This window comes from Carassius auratus, chromosome 29 (assembly GCF_003368295.1).
Source record: "Carassius auratus strain Wakin chromosome 29, ASM336829v1, whole genome shotgun sequence".
NCBI lineage: Eukaryota > Metazoa > Chordata > Actinopteri > Cypriniformes > Cyprinidae > Carassius > Carassius auratus.
Genome location: NC_039271.1, coordinates 5,303,987 through 5,326,082, shown reverse-complemented (window position 1 = coordinate 5,326,082; position 22,096 = coordinate 5,303,987). Strand labels below are relative to the sequence as shown.

Sequence of the window (22,096 nt, the reverse complement as noted above, 5' to 3'; positions counted from 1 at the left end):
AACTTTAGCTTACAACACAGTGGGCACGTGTCCTCGTTTAGCAAGACTTTGGTTAGGCAAAGGACCTTTTATTCGAGTGAAAAAACTTACTGGATGCAAGAGCAACACTCCACTCCTTCATTTGTCGATAATACAGTCTCAAAAATTTAATCTAAATCATTAGTACTCGATCAGAGTCTCGGAGCTCAGAATAAGACATCCGCACCGGTCGCCATCTTGGACCAACCCCCAGCATCATCAATTTTTGAAAAAATATCGATATAGCAAATGAGCTCATGAACCATAATCAAATGAGCACAGCGACCAAGCTGCTGACGTCACCGCTCCTGCTGTCAATCAACGCCAGACCACGCCCACCAAAAGTACGTTCTTTCTGTCAATCCGCGTCTGGCCACGCCCTTCCCGTGCGTCTTACACAAACAGCAGCAGCTCGAAAGAGTAAATAGAGAAAAGATGGCGGAGTTCATTCAGCTCAACAAACCCACCGAACCGAAACCAGCGTCCCAAAACCGGGAGCACCATCATCATCCTCCGCCGGCCAAGAAGATCCGACATGAGGAGAAAATTTTTAAAGCCAAGAAGATGAACGGAGGCACTGAGGAACAGAATTACAGCAGCAAACTGAAAAACAAGAAACCCAAAATAGAGAAAGAAAGAGACCGAGAGAAAGAGAAAGGGAAAGAACGAGAGAAAGAGAAGAAGAAACACAAACCGGCGGCTGAAAATCACCTCAGTGTGAAGAAAGAGAACGGAGAGCTGAAGCTGTCGCAGAAAGGTATCGCTAACGTTAGTCGCTTCGCTGCTGCTCAGGCGCTGTTTGCGGCTTATACCGGGCCGCTGCTTCGCCAGCTTTGATCAGTGCGAGTGCTTGTGTGTTTATTAAGTGTTTATTGTGCCTTTTGAACGAGTGTGTGCGAGTTTATTTGTGTGGAAACACCGAAAGCGCGCGCTAGTTAGCTTAGCATCGGCGTGTGCAGCTGCAACGTGACGCGCCGCAGAACGCGCGCATTAATATCTGCTGCTACAGCAGACACGCACACATCAGAAAACAACATTATAATGCTAATAAATGCGTCTTTTTATATTCACGTACCAGTCTAACCTGCAGTACGGCAGAATAATAGGCCGTGTTAATAAAAACAGCGATCGAAATATCTGCTGTCATTCCTGAAATGTCTATTCAGACACCAGAAGATCAACATTAACGATCATCGCGATTATAACAACTGCTGTATGACTGCTGAAATATCAGTAATAACATTGGCTCTTTCGTCACACGAATCTAGCTGAAGCTCCAGTGAAGTCTGTTATCTGTGTGTGTTGTGTGTGTGTGACAGCGATGTTCTGTTACTCTGTAATAAATCTGCTGTTTTCTGTCACATTGTAAGCTTCGCTGTAAACTGCGAGTGTTGAACAGTTGTGTGTTTTTTGTTTCGGGCCTGTTACACACATTTGTGTTACTCACGCATATCATTATAATTAACACTAATAAAATAGTAACCAATTTGTCATAACATAAGCACAAAAGCCACGTTCAGTCTTTAAGACACGCTGCTGTCTGTCTGTGCTTCTGATACTCACTCTAACATTAACATACACTAACTCACTCCGAGTCACTCTAACTCACACTCACTCTAACACTAACCATACACTAACTCACTCTAACTCACACTCACTCCGAGTCACTCTAACCCTAACTCACACTCACTCTAACATTAACATACACTAACTCACTCCGAGTCACTCTATCTCACTCTAACATTAACATACACTAACTCACTCCGAGTCACTCTAACTCACGCTCACTCTAACACTAACCATACACTAACTGACACTCACTCTAACATTAACATACACTAACTCACTCTAGCTCACACTCACTCTAACACTAACCATACACTAACTCACTCTAACTCACACTCACTCTAACACTAACCATACACTAACTCACACTCACTCTAACATTAACATACACTAACTCACTCTAGCTCACGCTCACTCTAACACTAACCATACACTAACTCACACTCACTCTAACATTAACATACACTAACTCACTCTAACTCACACTCACTCTAACACTAACCATACACTAACTCACTCTAGCTCACGCTCACTCTAACACTAACCATACACTAACTCACACTCACTCTAACATTAACATACACTAACTCACTCTAACTCACACTCACTCTAACACTAACCATACACTAACTCACTCTAGCTCACGCTCACTCTAACACTAACCATACACTAACTCACACTCACTCTAACATTAACATACACTAACTCACTCTAACTCACACTCACTCTAACACTAACCATACACTAACTCACTCTAACTCACACTCACTCTAACACTAACCATACACTAACTCACACTCACTCCGAGTCACTCTAACCCTAACTCACTCTAACTCACACTCACTCTAACATTAACATACACTAACTCACACTAACTAATTGACAAAAGTAGTTGAAACGTTCTTCCAAACATCTTTTGTGCTCTGCAGAAGAAAGAAAGTAATACAGGTCTAGAGCAGGGATGGAAATTAACTTTTTAGTCCACAGACCACTGTAGATGTTGGATTTCAAAATCTACCAGCCACTCAATGTTTTTACCAGCCACTTTCTTGTTTTTAACTGACAATGCGTAACTGCATGTGAAAATTAATACTACAAGATCTACAATACTTAAGCAGTTTATTTACTCTCAAGTCTCAGTGAAATAAGGGAAGTCCACGACTCAGGGAAGTCGTGGCCTAATGGTTAGAGGTTTGGATTCCCAATCCCAATCAGTGTCCTTGAGCAAGGCATCGAACCCCCAACTGCTCCCCGGGCGCCGCAGCATAAATGATGAACACTGCTCCAGGTGTGTGTGTGTGTGTGTGTGTGTGTGTGTGTGTTCACTGCTCTGTGTGTGTGCACTCTGGATGGGTTAAATGCAGAGCACAAATTCTGAGTATGGGTCACCATACTTGGCTGAATGTCACGTCACTTTTCACTTTCAAATACTGACATTTTCTCTTTCAGTGATGCTCAGATGCTGTCTATCTAGGCAGCGTACTAGGTTTAGCGGCTCAGTCTCTCAGCTCCGTAGTCCAACCGATGATTCACTGCACTCAACTTTTTTAATGCACAGAAACATTTTTGCGATATTCTAAACAGTTTTCTTACACATTAATTATGTATTTAATTCCAAAAGCAAGGATTCACTTCAACTTTTACGCCGTCGACAAACAAATGCACAGCGTTTTGAATACATTGTTTTTACGTGTCATCAGGCCAGAGCTGTCGAACACGTGTAGCGATACAATGTTGTTTCTACAAACAAAAATAAACAGTGTAACAACTTACTAGCCTCAGAGCTAACTTCTGAAAAAGTACTTGAAGACTGGAAATAAAATGCATCTCCTGGACAGCAGTTATAAGACACCCGACAGATAATACTGTTTGTTAGTTTGCTTATTATGCCGTTAAAAACAATAAGATAAACACAAACTGTCCATATAATCTAAAATGTTTCAGAATGCTGGAGGAGAATTAACCCACCGTGTTTGACAGAGACGTGACAGTGGAAATTTGTGCGCGATAACAAATTCAACTCTTCACGCGATCTTGTATAACATGAGTGTGTGCTATAAAACGTACTGTAAATAACCAACATATATCCCTCCGCCGGCGACACTAACTTCAGCTGCAAACACTGAACAACGCCGCCTTTCTCCACGGAGCTGCTTCGGATGATATTACACTTTATTCCGTGTTGTACACACACCAGGGATGGAAATTAACTTTTTTTGTCCACCGGCCGGGTGAAACAGTATGATATTTTTATTGACATGCGACGGTGGCCGGGAGGTGAAGCGAGTTACCCCCCACAACACAAACACATCCGCTTTGGGCTGGTGCTAATCTCCATCCCTGGTCTGGAGTGACACGAGGGAGAGTAAATGATGACAGAAGGATCCTTTTTTTATTGTCTCTGTCTGTTTACCTGCTTCCACAACAGTATTTGTAGGGGTTTATAATTAAGATTTCAGTGATTTCACAATTTCTGTACTTTGTCTTTGATAACACATTACTTTACCCTGGCGAGTCCTGTGCGACACTGAACGTGATGGTGTGTGTTTGTACGAGCATCGTGAAGCCTCGAGATTGTGTTCAGGTTATAAATGCTTCCTGTAGGACTGGTTAAACCCTATTTTTCATGACAATTATCTGGGTTTAAGGAAAAAATAGTGTAACACGTAGACAGTCTGTTGATAAATGTGCCTAATCAAATATCTGAGCTGGTCAATTGATGAATTTGTCTCTGAGCAGGACTCCAGGCGTCGTTCACACGTGTGTAACTCTCCGATCTGATCCTTTCTCCTACAGAGCACACCGTCAAAGACAAAGAGAAGCAGAGAGACAGAGACCGGGAGAAGAAGAGAGAGAGACAAGGAGCAGGAGAAAGAGATGAAGGAGAAGAGAAAACATAAGCTGATGACGGAGATGAAGAGAGAGAATGGAGAGGTGAAGATCCTGCAGAAAGGTGAGCGATCTGTCAATCACCTGCGTTTGACCTCTGACCCACGCTCCGCATCCATGTGAGCTTCAGTCGCTTATAACGTGGTTTGGAAAACACTTTCGACGTGCTCATAATTTCCAAAAGTTTTATAATATAATATGAAAAAGTGTTGGCAGCGTAGAGGTGATGTGGACGGAGACACTGTCAGCTGAAGAGTGACCCGCTCTAACTCTCTCTCTGTGTGTCTTTCTTTCCTTTCTGCTGTAGATATTTCCATATGAGAGGAGATGTTTGTCATCTCTGCAGAAATCACAAATTATTACAAATTAAACACTATTTAGAGCAGAATGTTTGAAAATGTGTGACTTGATATGTGTCTCTCTCAGTCAGTGATTCGTTCAGAGTTAGGACAGACCATAGACTGTAAAAAATATGGACGTAGTGTCCGTGACGTCACCCATAGACTCCTCAATAGCGGTTTTGAAGCCTAAAGTGTGCAGAGCGTGCCGTCGCCATCTTAGCAGCGCGTCACCGCGCGACTCTCCCGGATAATCGAAAATGGGCAAAAAGGCGGGGGCTGATTGCTGAAGCCACGCCCACCTAGCACGACGGCATTGTCAGCAGCTGCAATCCACCTGTCACTCAAGTGGCCACACCCTTAATTATGCAGAACTTTAAGGCTTAATATAATTTAAACGGATGAGTTATAAAATAATTCACCCCCCTCACAGTTGTCATGAAGGGCAAAATTAGCAATATAGACCAAAATCATTTTTTGAACCGGGCTGTAAACATGTTTTTTTTCTGCTGTAAAGTTGGGCATTTTACCATGGGGAGTCTATGGGACTGACTCTCTTCTGCAGCGAGCCTCTAGCGGTCAGTCGATGAACTACAGCTTGAGTCACTTCTGTGCTGGCCTCACGAGAGAGAGAGCGGGAGGTTGCCGCTCGGGACAGACTCATTCATGTGATTCAAGTCATTTCTGGTTCGAGTCCGATTCTAAATAAATCTGGAAACAGGGAACTACGCTGCATATGTGACCTTTAGAAATGACATTGTGACCCAATTTATTTTGAGGTCGCAAATGTATCACCGATTATTTTTGTTCCTACCTTATGTTTTAGGCAATATGCTATGATTTAATATGAGCATTTATTAAAACAGAAATGTGTATTTTAAGAATACGTTTTATGACGTGCTCTGAGCATTCAACACATCAATTTAACTTCAGCCCCGCGATTCGTTAGAAAAGTTATAATGATGCGTTTGTCTCTTAAAGTGACGGCGCCTAATTTACTAGCTCTGCTGTCGTGTCTTTAATGTATGGAAATGAAAGTAAATCACTCACTGCTCTTGACTGAATTACTTTGTAGTTTTAACAAGAAATTATCCACACTCAAACTAATAATCAGATAGAATTGTTTTACTAGTGGGTGCAGGACACTAGTTCATTTATGTAAGTGAGTATAGCAAAATAGTGATCTGTGAAATATTATACCCAAACATTCTTCATATTGTAGAATACCAGTGAAATTGATTAAAAAAAAAAAATGAGGGACCTGACCATATTTTCCTTAAGTGTTTCTTTCTTTAATTGCTAATGGTTCCTTTTCACACCACAGACTGAACCAAATTAACCCTTGCTTGCTGGGTAACTGTTCAACAAACTATTGATAGTTGGGTAAATATTGTCATACTGACAGCTGTCTGAAGTTAGGGCTGATTCCATTACATATCTTTCTATCAAAGTTATCTGACATTATCAAGAGTTCTTGTCATATTTTATTACCAATTTCTAAACCCTGACAAATAAACTGTGATATAATGTGAGAAATGTTGAAGGTGTCTGAATACATTTTGGTTTGTGGATTTTGTTTTACAGTGAAGACTATGCAGTGCTATTTTTTATTAGTTTCTGGTCACCTACAAAAAAACTAAACAAAAGTAAACATTGTGTAAATAGCACAAATAAATAAATAAATAGAACGAACATACAGTAAATATTAACCCATTTCAGACAGGGTCCACTGTACACCGTGCACCAGGACCCAGACTGACCCATGCACTGTGTGTACTGTAAGAAACAAGAAGGCATGTGGTTTAAAAGATGGCAAGTAAAATTAGAAGCACATCTGTATGCAATACAGTTTCAGAGCGGCTTACTATAAAAAATGTGTGCGACCAAATCATGTTTTGCGCCAGTAACTGAATAAGTTAGTCGCACCAGTGGAAAAGATTAGTGTAGTTTCCTGCTGGAAATGTGATCTATACTTACACTTACATTCAGTCTCTTTACTGATCATACGCTAACCCTCTTAATCTCTGAAAACATTGTGCTTTTGACATCATTGTGCAACACCACATCATTTATTTCCACCAAGAGTTGCATTAATATGTGTCTGAGGTCTTGTGGCTGTGGGAGAGTCGAAGCGGTCTGTAAAGTCCACGTCCAGAAGAGTAAAGCAGGACTGTGTGGTGACCGTTCATATGCTCACTGAACCACTGTGAATCCTGACCAGTGCTGGGTAACTCAAAATTACTGTTTAACAATTACTCCTTTTAAAAGGAATCAATCCCAGCGTACACGCTCCAGATAAATATTTGTTATTAAAGCATCAGTATTCACAGAACACAAAAGAAGCAAGCGCTGGTTTCTCTGGTTTGGGTGAGAGCCAGCAAACAGTTCTGCATTTATAATCTCTAAAAGACATCTCGGCTCAACACAATCACACAAACCTCTGTCAGAACACAAATATATGCATAATCAATCTTTCATAAGGTGTTATAATGAGAGGATTCGTGAGCACTGCACTGTTCAGCGCTGCAAACACGTGTTTTAGTCTAAATAGAAGCTCTGCTTGCACCTGTTAATCATTTCTATCATATATTAGTTCATGTTGCTTTTGTGCAATAGATGAATAACTTTATTTGTTATAGATATTTTATCTTTAGGTATTTCCATTTTGCGGGAGTCCTGTGAATCACTATTCTCCCTCATCCCACACACACACACACACACACACACACACACACACACGTTTAGCTCTGATGAAGTGTGAACATCCGCTCTCTCCATGTTTTCCTGCGTCCGCTCGTCTCTGAAGTTAGTGTGTGTCCCGAGTGTGTGTTCATGGCCGGAGCGACTCCTGGTGTCTGATAGATGGCCATCAGTCTCTTAGATTGTCCCTTTCTTTATCTGTATTATTGGTGTCTGTTATTTATGACGCTGGTGGATGTGTGGGATATTTCTGACAGATGTTTTCCTAGTTATGTCTGAATGAGTGCTGAACTAGTGGATCTGAACTGAAGCGCTCTGGAGATCTACAGACCTCGTCTTCATCTGATTCACCGTCTGCTGTCTTCATTAGCTCTGCTGTTTGCTAGGATGACACATCACTCATGTCCTGAAGTTAATCATCTTTCTCCTGTGCTGTAGGTGACCGAGAGAAGCCGAAGATCGACTCTGCCGAGGATTTGCTGATGAAAAAGGTCAAGAAGAAAAAGAAAAAGAAACACAAAGAAGGTGAAAAGCGAAAGCGGCCTAAGATGTACAGCAAATCTATTCAGACGGTGTGTTCTGATCTCCCCAAATCTGGTTCAGAATCCAAGCCGCCGGCTCCGGTCCAGCAGGGCGGCGCTGTGAGCTCCATCGGCCTGAAGCAGGAGCACAGCTGTGGTCCGAGCGTGAGCGCAGCAGACGGAGACGGTGAGGTCAGAGCCACTAAACCGCCCGGGCTGGAGCGGCTGGAGTTCGGCTGTCTGGTTCATGTGGAGCACCAGCCAAACGGAGGCGCTCTGGTGGCTCACGCCTACAGCAAGGAGCTGTCTGTGCTGTCTCTCGTGGAGATGCAGAGGTTCGCGCAGGAGTTCGTGACGCTGGCGTTTAGCGAGGACCAGGATGGAGCCGCTAACTATGTGATGGGTATAATCCACGGCGCCGCCTCCTACCTCCCAGACTTCCTGGAGTACTTCTCTACTAAATTCCCTAACTCGCCTGTCAAAATGGAGATCCTGGGGAAGAAGGACATCGAGACGACTACGATGGCAAACTTCCACGCTCAGGTTAGTAGATGCTAGGGATGACAATGTTAGATTCTTGCTGATCTCCAATGTGCTGATGCTTCTCTAACTCATTTTGCCCGATAGAGTTATATATTTCCTTTTGTTTCACTGTTAACTGTTCTTTAAAATGTCACGGCAAATGAATTGTGAGGGCTTTGCTACAGAGTGTTTCTGTCGCACAGAACGAAGACAGTTACACCAGCGGTGCACGAGAGACTCCACACGATTAACTGTGAACACACGAATGATCACGGCTTCACTGAAATATTGATCAGATCAGAAGCAGTGTGGCAAGATCACATTTATCTGAATGAATCAATTATAACATTTACTTCAATTATTTAGTCGATTGAGAGAGAGACAGTTGTGTGTGTGAGTTACCTGCATCTCTCTACGACTAACGAAGCTGAGGTTAGTTTCTCCTCGTGTCTGAGGATCGGAGTTATTTTATTAATAAAAGGTGCAACTCACAAAAAATCTGTTTTACGATTTATCATTTTTCAGATGGCAAAAAAAATGTCCAAATCAAGTTTTAACTTTATTTTGTTTAGGTTTTACCTTCTGGGATTAGATCTGGTGATGAGGTTAAAGTGCACTCGGAAACAACAAGCCAAAAAGACAAGAAGGCAGGCCCTGGCATAGAAAACAGTGAAAATATTACATCTAAAATCTAACATGACACTCTTCTCATTCTGGAGACAGTTTCTAATGTTAGTGAGACTCAGAGGAGCCGCACTGATGGGACACAGTCAATCATCTAGTCACAGATCATGTCTTTTTATCAATCTAGCATCCCTGATATACAATGCAATGCAAAAGGCAAACAGTTTTTATCATTTACCATTAAAATTTGTAACTAAGACCAGATTAAAAAAAATCAATATTACCCTAATGCTGAAAAGACTTTAAGGTTGATGTTTTTTATACTAGTCCATCATGCATCCAACATCCAAGTGCACAGTGTTCAGGTTCAGTGACGGAGGACAGAGCAAGTGTAGATATATTTTCTAGTCTATATTTCCATTTTGATGGGGATCGTGTCCAGTGTAGAGTACATCGCTGGGTTCTGTTTGTAGGATCGCTCGCCTCGTGTCAGGTTTAGACCTGGCGTGCGGTTTTTAATGAGTTATATAGTAGCCCTGCAAGTTTTTAATGTTTTTATGAACATCTGTATTGACTGCATGGTCATATAATCCTATTATTTACTGCCGTGCGAGACACAAAGGTAAGTTTGGCGAGCCGCACTGCGAGGAACACTTGTGAAACATGTCTCTGTGCCAGATGCATGCTGGGAGAGTTTTCTGTGTGCGCTCAAAGCCATCCCATCTGACCAAGACAAAATATTAGACACGATTCTCTCAGGCCACATGTAAAATGAGATGAATTATTAAAAATATTATTTAAATGAATACTCATGGAAGAGAGTTGAATTGATGTTTCCCCTGTGGGACAAATAAAGTAAATGTTAGTCTTATGTTAAAAATAATACTTAATTAACATTGTGCTTTATTCTCCTTATTATAGTATTATTTATGTGTCAAAAATCAATAAGTTTTTTTTTCCACCATGTTTCTCTACCTCAGGTCCTAAAGGTGTAGAAAGGGTGCTCAAACTGAAAACGCTGAATAATTTAGTGATCTATTAACATTTATTATTCTCAAAAGAGAAATACTGAGATGGATGTTTACGGAGCAGAAGTCACTTCAGTTTAACTGAGAAATCATATTTCCCTTTGATTCTTAGACACGTAAGAGTTCACCGTACCGTAAAAACATCCTAACAGTTTCAGAACTCAGTTAAACAAAAACATACCTGTTATAATTAAAGAATAATGAAGTTATTTTATAAAGAGAATACATTGAACACTTTGAAAATAACTATAAATCAGTCAGTGTTTTTTTCCAGACAGAGGCAACGTAACATTTTATTTGTAGATTTAACATTTCTAGATTGTCTAAAGCAAAAGAGTTTTAAAAATTCAGAAAATCTTTTAGAGCTCATTGTATTTAAATTTTCATAATCAGTTTGAAAAAAAAATGATGAATAAATCTTTATATAATTATTTTATTAACAAGTGTCATGTTTGTGATTTTTAGTCATGTAAGGCTTTATCAAAATAGACTTGTGATACTGTGACATCAATTACTGCTTTCTTTAATCAGAAACAGTGATATTTGTGCTTTTCTTTGATTTTATCACTAAATAAACTATTTGTGAATAAATGCAAGGCCGTGCTGATGGCCATAAAGACTCGTGTTTGACTCTTTCACACCAGACGTCTCTTTCTTTACCTGTTTACCTTTATCCTCAGTCATGAGTGTGTGATGGACAGTGTTCAGATTTTAGAAGTTGTGTAGTGTTGTGTTGTGTTAGTGTAGTGTTAGTGTAGTGTTGGGTGGTGTAGTGTTGTGTAGTGTTGTGTAGTGTAGTGTTGGGTGGTGTTGTGTGGTGTTGTGTGGTGTTGTGTTGTGTAGTGTTAGTGTAGTGTTAGTGTAGTGTTAGTGTTGTGTTAGTGTAGTGTAGTGTAGTGTTGTGTAGTGTTGGGTGGTGTTGTGTGGTGTTGTGTAGTGTTGTGTGGTGTTGTGTGGTGTTGTGTTGTGTAGTGTAGTGTAGTGTGGTGTTGTGTTGTGTAGTGTAGTGTTGTGTAGTGTTTGGGCAAAGTTGGCTTCAAGAACGACCACACTGCTGACGTGATCTGATCACTAGTTAACCCTTTTAACTCTTTCATATCGGGCCGATGCGATGTTTACATGAGGATACAGTTAACATCCTCAGAATGTGTTTGTTTCAGCGCTGGGTGTTCATCGGTTCGGCTCCAGCTCACATTACACGAGTGTGAGACGATCAGCAACAATCACGGGTCGAGAGAGTACATTTCACACATTATTATTTAGAAATAAATGTATCTGTTCTGCCATTGGTTAGGTTAGGGATATAAGAAATCTGAACAAGATTTAATTAATGAGGCCTCAGATGATCGTGATCATTCAGTTTACAATTACTCAACTACATAGACTGTTAAACTTAGATAATTGTACAATTTAATTATTTCAAGTGTTGTATTATTTTTGGTAATAATAGTTGTGGCATTTAACTGGATTGGTAATGGCTGCTGAAACTGTGGTATCATGACAACATGAAGTAAATGACTGGAGGAGAAGAATGAAATCATGAAGCCAGTGAAGCGAGGCAGTAACAAGAGCAGTGCTAGTAATCAGGGTTGCCAGGTCTGCATATCAACACCAGCCCAATTCCTTCTCAAATCTAGTCCAGTCTCATTCCGGGGCAAACCGTGTATTCCACCTCAGTTAAAGTCATGATCCGGAGGATTGGGCGAGGGCTTTCACTTCAACACACAGATTGAAAAACCATCCCCCAGCATCAGTGTACAGTAGGGACTTGGCAACACTGCTAGTTATACAGAAGTCTTGAATATCATCAGGGATTCTTCATTACAGGGTTAGGAAGATCATTCCACCAGCAGGAAACAGCACATGAAGACGTTAGGGATGTGATTTAGTGGCTCTGTGATGGTGTCACACGTCGCTCACGCTCTGACCGCAGACTTCTGGACGGTGTGTAGACTCTTCAGAGCACATGATGACGAGACACGGTTTACTGAGTTCAGAGAGACAGACCTACCTGATGAGGTGCAGTGCTGCTCCTGGTTCATCGGTTTATATTGAAAACGGTTTTCATTTTTAATCCACATATGAAATTGTCATGCCATTTCTTCTCTAATTCCTACTAGAGATGTTCCGATACCCTTTTTCTCTTCCCGATACCGATTCCGATACCTGGGCTCAGGGTATCGGCCGATACCGAGTACTGATCCGATACCTGGGTGTATATCTGTATATACAGCTGTATATACTACTAGCCCTGTGTAAATTGCTAGAATTTTTTTATGGTGTGCTTCAGACAGATCCCTCAATAAAACATGAACAAATACATGGTGAACTACTGTATTTATTACAGTATTTTTATTATCTAACATGAATTTGACAGTATTATTTATTTTCTTATGCAAAAAAGAACTTCAAATGCAGCCAAAAATCTAACACCGCAAACTAAAAAAGGTATTTAAGTTTTACAATATAACTGTATAAAAAAACTGCAACAAATAAGTCTAGGAATATAAAAAAAGATCTATTAATCAGATAATCTCTAACAAGTAAAAAACAAGTAAAAAACAAGCAACCATCTAGGCATAATTATTATTATTATAGAGATGTATTATTATTACTGTAGGCTACAACAGTAGCTTTATATATTGTCAATTTACTCATGTAAACCAAACATTTATTTTAATGGGCTGCCATGAAGATCTTTGAGTGTCTGTGTTTATGATATGACAGTATTCTCAAATGAAACGGTAAATTCTCATGAAGTGACGGTTTATGCGTTCGTGTCCTCATGACACACAGCAGAGACTACAAAACAGCGAGCTCTCGCGCATCTGTGCCAGTCACCCACAGAGATGTAGATTTTGCGGGAGTAATATTTAAATAGTATTTTGCAGTTTAATATTCACAGACACTAGTATATATTCGGCTACTGTCTGGAGCCCTGCGTTTTGACTTACACGGAAGCGACTGAACGCAGCTGCCGGTACTGAATATACTCGAGAGTCTGTAACTACCGGTACTACAGAGACATACTGCTAACCACTGATCTATAATATAGTAGCGGCTTCACTGTGTTTTGGCAGTTTAGAATGTGATGAGTGATCCAGTCATATATAGATCAGGGCTGCTAACGCGTTTTCATTTCTTCTTCGCTGCTCTAAACAGGGGTTGCTTGTGGCAACACAGCACAACTTCCTGTGTTTTCAATGCATTTTGAGCAGCGAAGAAGAACCGTGCAGCGGTTAGGCAAAGCTTGCGGTCATAACTAGGTCTTTTTTAAGAAAATGGTATCGGATCGGTATATGGGTTCATGTACTCGCCGATGCCGATGCCAGAATTTGTTGTGGTATCGGAGATATTTCCGATACTAGTATCGGAATCGGAACAACTCTAATTCCTACATCACAGTGCTAACCTTGATCTGCTCCTGTTGTGTGTTAGTGTGTTCACAGCTGCTCAAAGTTTGAGTGTCTTTAGCTCAGAGTAGACTTTATTTGTATTTGAGGAGATTTTAATGGACCTTGATCACACAAGTAACAAACAGAAGCTGTGGTATTTGACAGCGGAGGTGTGTGTGTGTCCAGGTGCGGAGGAGTTACTCTCACGGGACGTACCGCGCCGGAGCGATGAGGCAGATCAGTCTGGTGGGTGCCGTGGATGAGGAGGTGGGAGATTACTTCCCAGAGTTCCTCAACATGCTGGAGAAGTCGCCCTTCCTGGAGGTGTGTTTTCCTCATGTTTCTCTTTCACACACACTTTTCTTTGGTAGCAGCATATTGATCAGTGTGTGTGTGTGTGTGTGTGTAGCGGACGCTGCCATGGGGGACGTTCTCCAGTCTGAAGCTGAAGAGCCCGACAGAGAGCGACGATGGGCCCATCATGTGGGTTCGGCCCGGAGAGCAGATGATCCCGGTCACAGACATGCCGAAGTCTCCCTTCAAACGGAAACGGTAAAGCGGCAAGCTTCACTCCTGTGTGTGTGTGTGTGTGTGTGTGTGTGTGTGTGTGTCAGCGATTGTGTGTGAGTGTGTGTCATTGTGAGTGTGTAAATATATTTCTGACATATCACCCAGCCCTAACCCACACACACAGACATATACAGTACACACACACACAAACACACACACACATAGTGTGCTCATTGATTAGTAGCTTTGTGTGTGTGTGATTTGTTATGGAATGATGATGAAATTCATAATTAGTTCTTTCTGCAGGTCGACTAATGAAATTAAGAATCTTCAGTATCTGCCTCGAACAAGTGAGCCCCGCGAGATGCTGTTTGAGGACCGGACCAGAGCTCATGCTGACCACATCGGTCAAGGGTTCGAACGCCAGACCACTGCTGCTGTGGGGGTGCTGAAAGCTGTCCGCTGCGGGGAAGGGTGAGGAACACACACACATACACTACCTAACACACACACAATCTCTAACACTCACTTACACACACACACTACCTAACACACACACTAACTAACACACACACACACCCATTCACTCTCACACACACACACACACATACACACACACACACACACAGATTCAGCCGACACGCACACCCACTCACTCTCACACACACACACTAACTAACACACACACTCACACACACACACACACACACACACAGATTCAGCCGACACGCACACACACACACACACTAACTAACACACACACACACACACCCATTCACTCTCACACACACACACACACACACACACTCACAGATTCAGCCGACATGCGCACACACACACACACACACCCATTCACTCTCACACACACACACACACACACACACACACACACAGCTGTGACTCTTCCCGTATCCTGTCTGCTGTGGTTATTTGGTGTGAGCTGGTGATCTGGATTGTGTATACTTGTGTCTCCTCACAGTGCTGAGCCTCCACGTATAACCAAAGACGTGATCTGTTTCCACGCGGCTGATTTCCCTGACGTGGTGCAGCGGCTGCAGATAGACCTGTATGAGCCGCCTCTGTCTCAGGTGAGGTCACTTCCTGTACTGGTCATTAACTGTGGGACCTGTAGCACCGAGGCGTTTCCACTGGCCAGAAGCTCCCCTGCGCTTCACTAAAACACTCCTCTCAGGACCACATCATTCCACCAACAAAGAGAAGTTATCAGAAAACTAAGAAGAAATAAGTCACTTGATCTAGCACGATCACAAAAACGAACATGAAACAAATCTGAAACGAAAGTGGCCGTTACTTTGCATGATTTTTTAAATATTTAAATCCAAAAGCATTGATGTTTTACAATAATAAGTGAATTATTGATCATAATGAATTAATTTATCAGGATTGAAAATGTCACACAGTAAAAAAGCGGTATGAACATAGCCTTCTTATCAAGTCAAGTCTGTTTTTTGTGTATCTTTAGTCACATGTATTCTTATTTATAATAACAAAGATAAATAATAGCTATATTATGATTATTGAAGGGGTCATATGATAAATAAATGATGATTAAATTTTCTTTCTCTTTGGAGTGTTTCAAGCTCCTGGTGCATGAAGAAGATATGTAAAGTTGCAAAGACTAAAGTCTCAAATCCAAAGAGATATTCTTTAAAAAAAAGTTAAGACTCGTCCACTCCCCCCAAAATGTCTCATTCAAACACACCCCCAGATGTCTACATCACTATTTGTGAAGATTTGAAAAATGCTGCCCAAATGTTCACGTAAAGGAGCACCTTTTATTCTCGCTGTTGAAACCAGCGCAGTTTTGTGGAGAAGCTGTATTTCTTTGTGAAAGTGAAACTACTTTGTTTGAGCTTTGCAATGCATGAAAAGACTGTATAAATCATCAGTAATTATGTTCCCACTGGATGCAACAACCGCTCGTTAGTATTGGGTTTTATTGTTTTTGTCCTGTCATGCCGGTGTTCTGAACGGGACACATAACAGTATATGTTGAGGGGCGTAGCATTAACTTCAGACACTTGAAACATTTAGCCAATCACAACGCACTGGATAACCGGCCAATCAGAGCACACCTCGCTTTTCAGAACGATGAGCTTTGTAAAAATGTAAGCGTTTCAGAAGGAGAAACAATAATGTACAGTATGTGGAAAATGTTTTTTGAAACTTAATACGCATAAACACAATTCTTAACACCAAATACACAAAATAATGTTCTTTTTAGCAACATCTTATGATTTAATATAGTACTTTAATATAGTGCTTATTATATATAAAAAAAGAACTAGAGGACAAAATGCAGTGATGCAGGTGATTTTGTTTTGTAACCTTCAGAAAACAAAAAAGCTTTTTTTTTTTTATTTACTTTGTTGACTCTGTCGACATCAAACAGGTGTAGCTTCATTTTTTTTCCAATTTACTAACATAAGGATTTGTGATTTCACTTTAGTCCAAAATAGCACATATCAGAGATGCCAGAATGTTGCTATGGTTACAACTGTGTCAATCAGATACAAATGTGTCAATATTTGAACAGAGCTCTGCATGTTCATGGAGTTTATTTTACCACATGTATTTTACAGTTTATTTTGATTTTATTCTGAATGTTGCTTTGGATTAAAGTGTGCTAAATGTGACCTCATATCAGTTGAAAAGTCACTTAAATGTCAAAAAGTAAATAAGTTTCAAGTGAAGTTTAATAAGTGTCCTGCTCATTCTCTCTCTCTCTCTCTCTCTCTCTCTCTCTCTCTCTCTCTCTCTCTCTCTCTCTCTCTCTCTCTCTCTCTCTCTCTCTCTCTCTCTCTCTCTCCAGTGTGTGCAGTGGGTGGATGATGCTAAGCTCAATCAGCTGAGGCGAGAGGGAATCCGCTACGCTCGTATCCAGCTCTACGATAATGACATATATTTCATCCCTCGCAATGTAGTTCACCAGTTCAAGAGCGTGTCGGCTGTGTGTAGCCTCGCCTGGCACGTGCGCTTGAAACAGTACCATCAGCTGCCCGAGGAAGAGGAGGCTCGTGAGGAAGGAGCGGAGCTGAAGCAGCACATCAAGCAGGAGTCGACAGGCGAGAACACCAAAGCTGCGAACACAGACTTCAGGCCAGCGCAAGAGTCGCCATGTGTAACGCAAATAAAGATGGAGCGGGTGGAGCTACTCACTGACAGACCGCCCAAGCCTCCTCCTGGAAGTCACAGCTCGTCTCCACCTCTCGTCTCCACTGACGGACGACCCAAAGCACACCACACAGCAGAATGTCCAAGTGCTTCGTCACAGGCCTCCAGCGCTGCGGTCAACACATCCCGCAATCTGACAGCCAGTTTGCACACACCCAAGCACACACACACATCAACACCAACCAAACACACACACACCTCCGCATCCAGATATTTACATTCTTCCTCTGTCCCCAAACTGGGCCACACACCCTCAACACCAACAAAACCTAGCTTTTCTGCCAACACAACAAAACTAACACAACCAGCTAACACAACCAAAATTACCCAACTAACTAACATGACCAAACCCACACAACCAGCCAACACAACCAAACACACACACTCCACATTAATAACCAAACCCACACAACCAGCCAACACAACCAAACACACACACTCCACATTAATAACCAAACCCACACAACCAGCCAACACAGCCAAACACACACACTCCACACTAATAACCAAACCTGGCCCCAAACTGAGCTCTGGACTGTCAATCAGCTGGACTGCTCCACCCCTGGCCCTGCCCCAGGCCACGCCCCCTCTGAGGCCGGACCACCCCCCAGACTCTGTGCACTCTAAGGCGGTCAGAGCTAACCCGCATGAACCACACAAAGACTTTTTATACTGATTTGTACAGAACGGTTTTCAAACGGCGCTTCATTTAATCACATTTATTTCTACTGCCTACTGGATTTTCCTTCTTCGCAATCGATCAGTGCAGAGAATCCATGACTTCTGTAAGACGGGACCAACATCTGTCTCTCTTCTGTTACTGGTTGTCAACATGGAAATGTAGCTCGTAACTCACTCCTCAGTGCCTGTCCGTAACTGTGAAATATCCAAGCACTTCGGCTCGTCTGCACTGAGAAAGTACTTCAAATCCAAACTGGTCCTTGAATAATATATTTTCAGTTGTAGGCTTTAGTCATTTTAGAGCTGACATGGACATATATATTTTTTTGTATGATGACACAGAATTCTTTTAATAGAGTACTGGCTTTTCCATAGAGCTTATTTATATCAAGGGTTCCTTTGGTTCTGTTTGATTTGTCAGCACTGTAGTGTACATAACGATTTTTCTAAAGGAAATGTGTAGTGTGATTTATACTGAAATCAGAACCTCCTAATAAAAGGTTCCATTTGTTGGATCAGTGTCATGTCTGTAAACCTTGTCAGCATGCAAGCGTTTTGCATGATCTGAAGCTACTACTAAAGAGAATTAAGACATCACAATATTTGTCTCGCATCCAGACCAGTGGCAGACTGGCCATCAGGAGCACCGGGAGTTTTTTGGTGGGCCGCTGTACAATGTGGGCTGGCCCATTGCGTAAATAAAAAGAATGAATTATAGTAAAAGTCTAAAGGTCTTTAGTAAAAAAAGCCTACCAACATTGCTTCATATTAGATTAGATTAGATTAGATTAGATTCAACTTTATTGACATTGCACATGTGGGTACAAGACAACAAAATACAGTAGTACGGGGGAAAGAGATACAGCATAACATTAGCAAAGAGAGGATAAAAAACAACAGAGGCGACAGCGGCAAGGAACCAAAACTTAATCGGTGACAGAATGGAGAAAAAAACCTTGGGAGAAACCAGGCTCAGTTGGGGTCAGTTCTCCTCTGACCAGACGAAACCAGTAGTTCAATTCCAGACTGCAGCAAAGTCAGATTGTGCAGAAGAATCATCTGTTTCCTGTGGTCTTGTCCTGGTGCTCCTCTGAGACAAGGTCTTTACAGGGGATCTGTATCTGGGGCTCTAGTTGTCCTGGTCTCCGCTGTCTTTCAGGGCAGTAGAGGTCCTTTCTAGGTGCTGATCCACCATCTGGTCTGGATACGTACTGGATCCGGGTGACTGCAGTGACCCTCTGATCTGGACACAGACTGGATCTGGTGGCTACGGTGACCTCGGAATAAGAGAGAAACAGACTAATATTAGCGTAGATGCCATTCCTCTAATGATGTAGAAGGTACACAGGGTGTTATGTGAAGTGTTCCCGGTGCCGGTTTACCTAATTAATGCATCCTAAAAATCCTTTAACGGATTTGGATATTAGAGGCATATTATGTATAAGCCAGGTAAAAGAGATGGGTCTTTAATCTAGATTTAAACTGCAAAAGTGAGTCTGACTCCCGAACTGTGTTAGGTAGGTTTAGGTGCTAAATAGGAAAAGGATCTGCCGCCCGCAGTTTATGTTGATATTCTAGGTATTATCAAACTGCCTGAATTTTGAGAACACAGTGGACGTTGAGGACTATTATATAACACGAGACTGTTCAAATACTGAGGTGCTAAACCATTCAGGGCTTTACAAGTAATAAACATGATTTTAAAATCTATACGATGTTTGATAGGGAGCCAGTGCAGTGTTGACTGAATCCGGCCTTATATGATCATACTTCTGGTTCTAGTAAGAACCCTAGATGCTGCATTTTGGACTAGATGTAGTTTGTTTACTAAGCGTGCAGAACAACCACCCAATAAAGCATTACAATAATCTAACCTTGAGGTCATAAATTAATTTATTAACATTTCTGCATTTGACATTGAAATCATAGGTCGTAATTTAGATATAATTTTGAGATGGAAAAATTCAGTTTTACAAATGTTAAAGATTGCTATCAAATAGCACACCTAGGTTCCTAACTGATGACGAGGAATTGACAGAGCAGCCATCAAGTCTTAGATTGCGCTCTAGGTTATTACATGCAGAGTTTTTAAGTCCTATAATTATCACCAGAATTTAGCACAAAGAAATTACTTATCCAGTTTTCTGTTATTTTTTCAAATTGGTATGTTTCACTGGGCCGCAAAGAAATATAGAGCTTAGTATCATCAGCATAACAGAAAGCTAACAACTGTGTTTCCTGATGATATCTCCCAGGGTTAACATGTAAAGCGTGAAGAGTAACGGCCCTAGTACTGAGCCTTGAGGTACTCCATACTGCACTTGTGATCGATATGATACATCTTCATTCACTGTTATGAATTGATGGCGGTCATATAAGTATGATTTAAATTACGGGCTCAGGAATACTTCCAGAAAATATTGTCTGTGAACACAATCCACCGTGCTATTCACCGTTGCTGGCTAAAACTATATACGTCAAAAAAGTACCCATATCTAAACATAGTCCAGAAGCACATGTGTTTTCTCTGGGCCAAGATTCATTTAAAATGGACTGTGGCAAAGTGGAAAACTTTTCCGTGGCCCGTACAATCTAAATTTACATTCAATAATTTAACAGAGACTTATCCAAAGTGACTTACAAATGAGAACAATAGAATTCAGTTCAATTCTATTCAAGTTTATTTGTATAGCGCTTTTTACAATAAAAATCATTACAAAACAACTTTACAGAAAATTATGTTTCTACAATATTTAGTAGTAGCTTATAAGTGGGGACTGTCATTTTATGTGCATATGATAGGATTTTTCAGAATAATTAATACAAGACGTAGTCAGCCAGATGATGAACATTATTAACTGCAATTATTATTTGTTGCAATCATACTTGTAGCAATATTTCTAAGTTCTGTCTGTTAATTCAGGGTTAGCATCATCTGGGGTCCTCTGAGGGGTTGGCATAATCTCTTCTCAGGTGTTCTGGATCCAGACTGGAGCTTGTGTATATCCTAGTTACTACGGGATGTAAATCCCGTGGCAAAACAGAGAAACAAACAGAGATTTCATTAGCATAGCTGCTGTTCCATCAAAGTAAAATTAATGAGTTTAACCCAAGATAAAGAATAAGAATGCGCATTTGATCAGATGCAACTGCAGTCACAAATTATGAGATGAGATGCATTATTTGAATGCTTGGCGAAAGAGATGTGTTTTTTAATATAGATTTAAACAGAGAGTGTGTCTGAACCTCGAACATTATCAGGAAGGCTACTCTAGATTTTGGGAGCCAAATGTGAAAAAGCTCTAACTCCTTTAGTAGACTTTGCTATTTTAGGAACTACCAAAATCCAGCATTTTACGACCTTAGGGAGTATGATGGATTGTAACGTTGTAGAAGACTAGTTAGGTACGCAGGAGCTAAACCATTTAGGGCCTTATAGGTAAGTAATGATAATTTGTAACTGATACGGAACTTAATAGGTAGCCAGTGCATAGACTGTAAAATTGGGGTAATATGATCATATTTTCTTGACCTGGTAAGGACTCTAGCTGCTGTATTTTGGACTACCTGTAGCTTGTTTATTGAAGATGCAGGACAACCACCTAGAAGTGCATTACAATAGTCCAATCTAGAGGTCATGAATGTATGAACTAGCTTTTCTGCATAAGAAACAGGTAACATGTTTCGTAGCTTTAGGACAGTAAGAATGTTAGGGCTTTAGATACGCTTTGGATGCATCTAGCTCAGGGATTCCTGTAAATTGTTCGGTTCCGACAACAGAGCCCCTGCAGCAGGGCAACTGGGTGACGGTGAGGCAGCATAGTCGTGGGTCAAAACACAGCTCTTCTGTTCCTATAAAAACATTAAGCAGGTTCTCCCCACTCAGTGATGCACCCACTTAGAAACCCGATGAAAGTGCTCTAGTTATTGGCAATTCTGTTGTATGGAACATGAATATAGAGACACCAGCCACCATAGTCAAATTTTTACCGGGAACCAGAGTGCCTGACATCTTGGCAAATTTAAAAGTGCTGGCTAATGCTATACGTAAATTCAGTAAGATTGTTATTCATGCCGGCACTAATAATGTTTTCGACTTCGCCAGTCGG

At 41.2% G+C, this 22,096-nt stretch overlaps 2 protein-coding genes across 5 annotated transcripts in view; one reads left to right on the top strand and one right to left on the bottom strand.

The window, feature by feature from the left end:
• LOC113048471 (B-cell receptor CD22-like) overlaps positions 1-22,096 on the bottom strand; it is a 1,131,192-nt gene that overhangs the window by 111,392 nt on the left and 997,704 nt on the right. The window lies entirely within an intron of this gene.
• On the top strand, positions 419-18,502 carry LOC113048478 (round spermatid basic protein 1-like). 2 transcript variants are annotated; one of them, XM_026210320.1, is made up of 9 exons: positions 419-775; positions 4,381-4,537; positions 7,950-8,036; positions 8,115-8,575; positions 13,788-13,925; positions 14,011-14,153; positions 14,418-14,585; positions 15,091-15,199; positions 16,945-18,502. In XM_026210320.1, the coding sequence occupies exons 2-9, from the start codon at positions 4,462-4,464 to the stop codon at positions 17,980-17,982; spliced, it is 2,220 nt and encodes a 739-aa protein (XP_026066105.1). In that variant the 5' UTR covers positions 419-775; positions 4,381-4,461; the 3' UTR covers positions 17,983-18,502. The 2 variants fall into 2 exon arrangements, with proteins under 2 accessions (XP_026066105.1, XP_026066104.1); XM_026210319.1 differs by having other exon boundaries at positions 7,950-8,575.

Bases quoted from the DNA above. Each gene is read 5' to 3' on its own strand.
- LOC113048478 (XM_026210319.1), top strand. From the start codon at position 4,462: ATGAAGGAGAAGAGAAAACATAAGCTGATGACGGAGATGAAGAGAGAG. The intron at 14,154-14,417 runs GTAAAGCGGCAA...TTCTTTCTGCAG, and splicing joins TCTCCCTTCAAACGGAAACG to GTCGACTAATGAAATTAAGA. The intron at 14,586-15,090 runs GTGAGGAACACA...GTCTCCTCACAG, and splicing joins GCTGTCCGCTGCGGGGAAGG to TGCTGAGCCTCCACGTATAA.